Consider the following 9,598-nt stretch of genomic DNA (forward strand, 5'->3'; position numbering starts at 1 on the left):
ACATGCTCTGAGCCGTTAGCCAGTGTGCGGCATGCCTGAGTGCAGGCGGCAGCCTTCAGTCCCGTTCCTCGTCTCAGCCTGAGATGAACTCAGAGCCCCAGGCGGGTGCTTGGTGGCACCAGCAGGCCTCATCTGGGGCCCTTTGGCTGCAGGCCCACCCGTAGCTGGTGTTGCAAAGGACGCACCAAGGGACCAGCTGAACCGAAGGGAGAAGCGAAGAGCCTGGCACCAGCGAGCAAGGAGGCGGGGCCTCTCAGGGAGGTCGGGCACACCTCCCCCTGGCTTTGCCATCAAACGGCCTTGTTCCAATCTTCCCGTCCCTTTGTGCATCCCTCCAGCCTTCACATCCTGGAAATCCGATTACTCAAGTTTGGGTCCTACGTGCATGCGTGTGGCGGGAGGGGTGGTACCGTGGACCGCAGGAGACGGCTGTCCCAGCAAAGGGCTGCTGAGCAAACAAACGTATGCCCAGCACACTGCTTCTCCGTGGCCAGCGCCTCATCCCGTTTACAGGAGGGTCAAGCCAGCCCCAGGCCTGCTAACAGGAGTTGTTCAGCCAACACAGTTATTATTTAATGAACTGTGGTGTGGAAATAAAATGTCACCTACAAGCTATGGCGCATTGAGCTTCTATGACCCCCACCAGCCAGCTTCCCACGGGCACGTTTACCACCATCGCACCAGAAGGGTGTGGAGTTGTTCAACGGGATTCACTTTCATCTCGAACTACCAGGAGGAAGTGACTCTTGCCGCCAAAGGAGATTTAACATCTCCTGACTCTGAGCCTCACCAGGAGAGCCCAGCGCCTGGGGTCAAGGAGCCCTGACACGGAGAGGTCAGAATCCCAGCACAAGCAGGCGATGCACTGACCATTAAGGGCAGGTGGTGGGGGATGGGCATGGAGGTCAGTGTGACTTTATCCTCGAAGGCAGCTCTTTGAATGGTTATGGTCTAATGCTCAACACTCTGTGATCAGCAATTTGGAGTCTGAATCAGTCAATGAACCTCCTGGGATGGATCTGGTCCATATAGAACAAGGCAGAGTGAAAAGCCCCCAGGACCTGGAGAGGAATACCCCTGGACCAGAAGATCCCTCGAGGACAGAGAAGACAACCTGGAAGCTTGTACATAAACTCCATTTTTTTGGCTTGAACAGATTGGCTTGGTTGCTCAACATTCTAACATCCGAGATTTTTCATTAACAAAAAAATGAAAGAAACAGGTGTCTGGGTGAACTTAGGAGGGGCAGCAAAGGCATCACTGTCCCATGGTGGCCCAGGGCTGCAGCTGCACGGAGGCCGCCCCCACTGGACGGCCCATGAGTCAGTTCTTCAGCCGGCCAGCCGCTGCTGTGTCCACATATGGTGGCTGCGTGGCCCCCGCAGGGGCATAAGGTGGAGACCTCTGTGTTCAGGGACCATCACTGGCGGCTCAGGAATGAGGAAACGGGAGCCTCACCAACCAGTGTGTCGTGTATGAGGTTGGCGTGTAAACAGAACGTGGCCCTCTGTCCTCTTTGCAACAGGCTGAGCAGGACAGTCCTCTCACACCCTGGTACTGGCGTTCAGAGACCTTCCCCCTGGTGGGTCCAACCTGATTATCCGAGTCAAGGGTGGGATTGTTGACGCTGGGTAAGTGGTACCCCACACACGCCTTCAGTGCCCCACCTCTCCGCCTGGCAGGAGGGTGTTTCTTTGATACACTGCACGGAACAAAGCTCCCGAACATAAAGATGCACAGGCTGGTTGACGAGGCAGCCCTGGAACATCTGAGTTGTGTGTTCACTCGCAACAGCAGCATCGCTTCCATAGCCTGCGTTTCCCAGCGCAGCGCACGCTGGGAGCTCACCCTGCCGATAGCGCTCCCGGCAGATCACATGGTAGCAGTGCTTCAGAAATGGGTGCTGGGGGGTTCCTGGCTGGCGCCTAATGATGGGAAGGGGAAGTCAGGCACCTCACACCTGCGGTCCTGGGCCCAGCCCGCGGCTCTGCTGTGGAGTGTTGTCCAGAACCCGCACAGTCTGGCTCAGTCAGAGCGCAGCCTACTCCCTGACCTCTGGTCCTTGCATCCTCTCCCCTGGGATTCTCTGCCTGCTTCCCGTCTGGGCCTGGGCTCCTCCAAGCCAGCGTCCTTGCTGGAATCAATGCTGTATCTTTTAGTGCCCTCGCATAGGAGGTCTGCAGAGGAACTGAACTGGGCTGCCGGGGACCCTCTCAGGACAGTCACTTGCCCTGCCCGGGACCGTGAGCTCTGACTGTGGCATAAATGCACTGCAGTAAGTAACACTGCCATGCAGACAGAGGGAGTATGCCAGAAGCTCTTCTCCGCCAGCCTGTCAGGTGGGCCTGTCGGCTCTGCCTGGGTGAGCATGTGGGGCCGGGCTCCTCAGCCTCGGCATGACTGGCACCATGGTCTGGGTGGCTTTTAGCCGTGGGCACGTCCTGCATGCTGGGGGACATGTAGTGCATCCTGGCTTCTACCCACTAGATACCAGTAGCGTTCTCCCAGTTAGGACAACCAAAAATGTCTCCAGACATCGCCAATGTGCCTGGGGAAAGGGCAGCATACAAAATAGTTGTGGCTGAGAACCACTGGCACAGAGGGAAGGGCCTTCGTGCCCAGACCTGCCAAAGCTGGCGGGAAGACAATTCCAAGGAGTGAAGCAGTGAGAACCAGATCTCCCAGATCCCTGAAATAACTTCTTCACCAGGGAAACCATCACAGTGGATCCGATACTGTTATGGCTTCACTCATTTTTATGCAAAAGTGCTTTCTTCTAAACCATGCCATCATAAGGTCAAAGATCAGAATGGCCAACACATGCAGGTCGTCCCCATACACCATCCTGTTCCGTTGCGCCACGAGGGGCATCGTGCCTGACAGCCCCCTCACACCCGCAACAGGGTGTGCCTGCTGGGTCCCGTGTCTGCCTGAGTGATGGGGCTGCACAGAAGGGCATTCATGTAAAGGCGCATGTTTTGTAAACTGTAAAGTACCATACATATCTAAGGAACAATCACGATCACAACATCAAGGGTTCATCACTATGATATTTGGAGGAATTGGGGCATCTCAAATGGACAGAGGTCGGCATAGGTGTGTGCATGTGTGTTAAGAGGGTGTTGGAGTGGCATAGATTTGGAAGGTTAGTCAGTAGGCTGAAGTATTGGTAAAGAGTTATGTGAGCCCAGAATGGATGGATGGATGGATGGATGGATGAATGGATGGATGGGTGGGTGGATAGATAATGGATGGGCAGATATATGACAGACAGGTAGATGATAAATAGGTAAATAGATGAATAGTTAGACATGTACATAACTGCTTTTATCCTTGTATCTCTCACCTTTCAAGTTCAGACAACCATGTCTTCACCTAGTCTATTTGTTAAAAAGGAATCCATCTCAGTCAGCCCAAGTGTCCATCAGGAGATGAATGGATAAAGAAGATGTGGTACATATACACAATGGAATATTATTCAGCCATTAAAAAAAGAAATCCTACCATTTGCAACAACATGGATGGCTCTAGGGGATATTATGCTCAGTGAAATAAACCAGGCAGAGAAAGACAAATACCAAAAGATTTTACTCCTCTGTGGAGTATAACAACAAAGCAAAACAGAAGGAACAAAACAGCAGCAGACTCAAATACTGAGAAGGGACTAGTGGTCACCAAGGGGGAGGAGGGGCATAAAGGGGCACAATATAGGTTGTTCACAAGGATGGTCGTGCAACAAGGAGAATACAGTTAATGATTCTGTAACACCTTACTACATTGATAGATAGTAACCGCACTAGAGGGGGTGAGGATTCAATAATATGGGTAACTGTTGAACCACTGCAATATATATTTGAAACCAACATAAGATTATCTATCAGTGATACTTAAAAAAAAAAAAAAAAAGGAATCCATCTAAAAACGGTCCTTATAGGAAAAAAAATGATGTATCTGTCTGCTGCCCCTGCAAAATGTCTACAATCTTGGCTCCCTTTTATAATAGAGCAGTTCAATACCACAAGCATGTATGGAATCCTGACTCACTGTATTACCCCAGCCGGCTTCCGGACCTCCTGAATGCAGAGAGAGCGTGTGGGGAGCCCACCTTCCCCCACCCCTGCCACCTGTCGGGCCAGATCACCCCATGTCTCAGGATGGGGTTCGTTCTTCTCCTGGGAAGCAGGTAGGGTTGACAGAATGTGGCTACTGTTTGTTTTTCTTAAGGAAATTACACCAAGCTCCTTGTGGCAGTGTCCCAGAAGAGACCACATATAGCCGTAAGGGAACAGAACAGGCGGTGTTTACACAGTGCCTGTTAAAAGTCCTCCCTCAGTGGGAAATTAGCCTGGCTGGCTTTCAATGTTGCCAATAAGAAGTGGGGAGAAACCTGCCCCAAATGACTTAAAGAGGCTGTAATGAGAGGTTCTCAAAATCAACACTGGGTGCTCCGCACAAGGCACTGGCTCTGCTCTCAAGGGGCCCCCAGCTTATAGGAGCATGTTTGTTTTTTAAAAATCACTTTAAATTCAATGTGATAAGGGCTAGATAGAGAAGGCGACCTTGTGAGTTGGCCCTGGAGGACTCGGACAGATTCCAGACAGGGGAGCAGGCACGGGAAGGCCCAGTGTCCAAGGTGGTGGGCAGTCCTGGAGAAGCACGTGGAAGGCACATTCCGGGGGGCCGGGGGGGTCCTTCACTGCCTTGCCCCCACTGCTGTTACATCTGTGGGATTCACTGAGATTCGTAACAGCCTCCACGCACAGGGGACTTCCTCGTGGCAGACACAGTTCAAGGTGGACTCACTGAAGCTTCCCAGCCCAGCAACCCTGTGGGGCTGGGGGTCAGCAAGGGAATAAAGATGTTCAGCTGGGCAGCGGCAGCAAGAACTCGATCCCAGGCCACTTGGTTTTCTAGCCCACCTCTCAGTCCGAGCAGTAAAGTGCAAACAGCCATACGTCCTTGGCAGCCTCTCCCGTTACAAAGGAGCCTACCTCCCAACTCTTAACCCTGGGCTGGCCACGTGATTCCCATGACGACAACACGTGATTGTGCGGGCACCACATGCGGTCGGCCAGCAGGAGGGCCAGCGAACCCCTCGTGCTATGCTAAGGCCATCACGTGAAGGAGCCTGAGCCAGCCTCTCGGAGGAGAGGCCACTTGTCGGAGAACTGAGGCGCCCGGCCATCTTCAGTCACCCCATGCCAGGCCATCTGCTAAGTGGCCTCCAGTGCACAAGAAAGCCCAGCAGAGACCAAACCAGCCCAGACCAGAATGACCACCCGGCCGGCCTGTAAGTAGCGGGCACTAAGATGGTCGCTGCTGTGAGCCACCGAGTTCTGGCTTGGTGGTAAGGCGGCAGAAGCTCATACACTCCGCTACCCCCCCGCTGTCCTCTAAATCAATCAGTCCTCCCCATGGCCTCCACGGCCTGCTGTCAGCTGGCTGCGAGCAACCTGCCCTCCAGTACAGGAGACACGGAGAACACAGAGAAGCCAAGGATATCATAAGAAAGTCACACAGGGGTTGGCAAACTGTAAGTGCCACAGGCTGTTTTTGTAAGTAAAGTTTTATCGGAACGCTCTCACTCATGCACATATTGCCTATGGCTGCTTCTGGGGCCACCATGCATGGCAACGCTGAGTAGCTGAGACCAGGTGGCCACAAAGCCTGAAATACTCACTGTGTGATCCCTTGTAGAGGAAGGTTGACAGCACTGCCCCAGACCTAATCCTGCAGCCCTGGGACAAGGGTTCCCCGGGTGTGGCCCGCAGAGCGGCAGAACCGACCGCTTAGCAATGCAGCTCTCGGGCCTCCCCACGTCTGCTTCGAACCAGCAGCGCCTCCTCCTAAGAAGCCCTCCAGGGGGCGCCGACGGCCGCTGCTTACAGAAAGCTGGCGTGACAGTCGATTCCCGGTTTAAACAGCATTTTCTTTCATTCTCACTCCCAGCCTTTCGGGTAGCAGTCATTGACCAAAAGCCTTATTTTACTAACGTAATCTGCCCTCAGCAAGATTCAAGACCAGCTCAGAGTCACTCAACAAAACACTTACAGTCCCCGGAGCCACGGTCGGGCCCGGTGGCTCGGGCCACGGTCGGCCACGGTGTTGCAGGTGCTCCATGGCTGCAGAGAAGGAAGTCAAACTGTAGAGAAAACGGAAGTTCTACAGCCAGGATCCTCCCCTGCGCCCAGTCGGCTTGCCCACCGCGCACGTGCAGTGCGTGCAGGCTCAGGCTGGGCACAGCCGTGGGCAATGGGCTGTGATGACTCTGCCCAAGGGGCTCCAGCCAGGGCCCTGCGGCTGCGGGGGCGGAGGGGCCTGGAGCCAACAGCCGGCTTGCTGCGCACCGACTTGCCTGAGGTGGGCAGGATTCTAGCGCTTGGCCTGCCACTTCAGGAATACAGCTGAGCATAAACCCTTTTACCCACAACATTCATTTTTCAGTTTCACTGAATCCTGAGTGAACTTGCCGGGGCTGAAGCCCTCAGGCCCGACACAAAGCTCCCCTGGACCCCTCCAGAATAATCATTTGCAGAAGGCATGCAAGATGTCTGAAGTGCTTCTATGGTACGAAGTCAGTCAGAACAAAACCGAGCCCTTTTGTTTGAGTAACACAATCTGAGCAAAATAACCAACTCATCCCAGTTGGTCTGGGCTTCCTGTTTTGATGTGGAAAGAGCCGCATCCCTGGAAACCCCTCGGTCCTGGGCAAACTGGACAGTTGTTGGTCCCTTTCTGTGTGGGATTTCAAAGGCCAGGCTTTCCTGAGAAAAGTCCAGTATGTGCGAGTCGTACAGCAACTGACCCGGTCAGTGAGCATTCACCGCGCTAAGCTCGGGTGTGGGGAAGGGCTGTCTGGTGGGACGCAGGCCCAGGGAGCCTGCAGTCAGTGGTCAGATAAGCACAAGGCGGTCACCACCCAGTGGGGAAGCCACTAGGAAACCAGACTGCCAATCCTACTGGTCAGAAAGAGAGATTCCCCAGCTCTGTGCTGCTGTCCCTACCCCCCGCACACTGCACCCCAAGATACAAACAGCCAAGGGACTCTATATTTCTGTTTCGTGCTATTTTATGATGGTGTTTTCTATGAGATATATGTATCGTGTATGTACATTTTAGAGATGACTACCTGTTTCAGTAACTAAGTTATAACCCCCCCACCCAGGTGCTGATATGGTCCACACCTCTGTGCACCCCTCCCACTGTGCCCCTTCCCAGAGACACCGTGCCCTGAAGCCTGTGTTCATAATCCTCATTTCCTTGACAGCATGACCACACCTGAATCGCTCCCTAAGGGTCATCTTTGGTTTTGCTGCTTTTGAAGTTTAGGCAAGTGAAATCATCACCCTGGACATTGCATCTTGCTTATTTTTTTCAGTTATTGGCGATTTTCCCACACTGACACATGCAGTGATGGTTCATTTTTCACAGCTGCATGGTACTCCATATGCCACCATGTGGATATATATATGTTCATTGGTGCCAAGGGATGTGTTTGCATGACAACACATGCCTGACAAACTGTCCCGTGACAAGGCAGACCCAGCTGGACCCAGGGGTGGTTCAGGGGAGGCTCAGACTTGCCATGTGCCCCTCAGAGCGCTCAGCCTCTCCTCGAAACAAATGTTGATCAATGATTTAAATAATGTGGCCCAAAGGGACATCAGCTTGTTCTCCTAGGATGCCACAGTTCTTGGTTTGGTCCACAGGGCATCACACTTACATATTTAAAATTCAGTATCCACTGGCCGGAGGAATACACGTCAGCGACACAAAACCTCCTGAAGAGACTGGCGTGAGGAGGCAGCCCCAGTCTTTTCCACCCAGGACTCCAGCTCCTGCACCCCAGGCATGCACACAGCACAGCCTGGGCGTTACATACCTTCAAGGCAGCTTGATTTCCCGCGTGCCCTGGGGTCTCCTGGCAGCTGTTCACCAGACCACAGGTCCCGTGGGTCTGGCTCTCAAATCCAAGTTCCAGAAAAGAAATAGTTGCACATCTTCTTCCTTCTGAAGCAAAGCTGGTTTTTCAGCCTTTCAACTTACCCCTAACACAAAGCATAGTAGGTTGATGACATTAAAATATATTTTTTAAGTACAACAGTGAAAGGCAGAGGCAGTTTCAGTACATTTGCCCTTAACTAGAACCTAGTTCTGGGTCCTGAGATGGCACAAAGATGCAGTCTCTGTCCCATAGAGGGGAAGAGTCTGTCCGGTGGAGGGCCAATGCCCGTGGCCCATGGGCCCAACCCGGCCCTCGGTCTGTTTTAGTAAATAAAGTTTTATTGGAACATAGCCCTGCACATTTGTTACATGTCATCTGTGGCCACTTTCTCACTACCACGGCAGAGCTGAGGAGTTATGGCAGAGACCCTGTAGCCTGCAAAGCCTTAAATATTATTAGCTGGTCTTTTCAGAAAACGTTTGCCTGCTCCTGGCCGAGTGGGTCTCTGGAGACACAAACAATGAGCTATTTTTGGCCTGTGAAGTTTCCTATGTGGATTTGATTTTCCATCAATTCATTCATTCAAAAAAATTTTTGCAGACCTACTAAGTGCCACACATTGTTTCTGGCCAATGTTATTTCCCAACATATTCAAGCTTGCAGAGCTCTAGTTCTTTCAGGTTACACAATAGTCATGCCAGTTCCCAGCATTTTCCGCCCAAAACAGCCTCTCACTCACTTCTTTGGCTTCTGGCACGGAGGCCAGAGCCCACCATCCAGACCTCAGGCTCACCACTCCGGCACAGAGGTCCCCTGTCTGCTGACTGACATTCACCGGGGCTCCCGTCTCCACCTCCACCTGTGTCCCCTGGTCATGTTGGAGCCGAGGGCATCTCTGATGAGCCCAGCGGCCGACCAGTGCCAGCTCCGCCCGGTCATCCCAGTAGGCAGGGTGAGGGAAGAGCATACTGGCGAAGTCTGGGCAGGTCTCAGTCCTGTTGTGCAACCAAGCCCCTGCCCCACTGAGCCTTAGACCTTGGTCAGAGATTTCCCCACTTCTGGAAGGGTTACCTGGCCTGTGTTGCTGGTGAAAAGTACAAATGCTTGTGAAGTTCAAATACACATTTAGGAAAAAACGCCAACAGTTTCCTTTTCCAGGGGCCAAAAGCAGGCAAGGTGGAGCCTTCTTAGGAGAACCTGAGCTTAAATGCAGACTTACTGATCTGTGCATAGAAGCGTTTCACAGAGACTCAGTCTTTCTTAAGTGTCCTGCCAGGAGCCCTGATCTGGGGACCTGGGAGGGGTGCACACCCCCAAGGAGACGATCAGACTCCAGCCAACTTCAGAGCTGAACAGGGCCACCCAGGGAGTTGGGAATCCCCGCCCAGAAGGAAGTCTTCAATAGCTGGAGAAACAAGGTAAAGGCATCAAGAGGGAACATAAAGCCATCAATCATCCCACATACAGCCCTTGACCCAGCCCGGAAGCAGCCTTTCTCCTTTACCTCATGTTCCCTGCGAGGGGATACGGAACACGTGGGTCTGATTCTCAAGGGGGGTCACGTTTATTCAGCAACTGGTCCTGCTCAGTGACATTTTCTCTTCCTGCTTAAAAAAGATTCCAAAAGACCTCAATTCAAGCATCTAGGCCAAA

At 52.8% G+C, this 9,598-nt stretch overlaps 1 protein-coding gene across 1 annotated transcript in view; it reads right to left on the reverse strand.

Moving 5' to 3' along the window:
• The window catches only part of LOC108398684 (actin, muscle-like), a 35,302-nt gene extending 26,390 nt beyond the window's left edge, over positions 1-8,912 (reverse strand). The window contains 3 exon segments of the mRNA XM_073217736.1: positions 1,668-1,925; positions 6,052-6,122; positions 8,685-8,912. Coding sequence (XP_073073837.1) covers positions 1,668-1,925; positions 6,052-6,122; positions 8,685-8,912 — 557 coding nt within the window.
• Between the last annotated feature and the right edge of the window lie 686 nt (positions 8,913-9,598).

Source organism: Manis javanica, chromosome 11 (assembly GCF_040802235.1).
Source record: "Manis javanica isolate MJ-LG chromosome 11, MJ_LKY, whole genome shotgun sequence".
Taxonomy (NCBI): domain Eukaryota; kingdom Metazoa; phylum Chordata; class Mammalia; order Pholidota; family Manidae; genus Manis; species Manis javanica.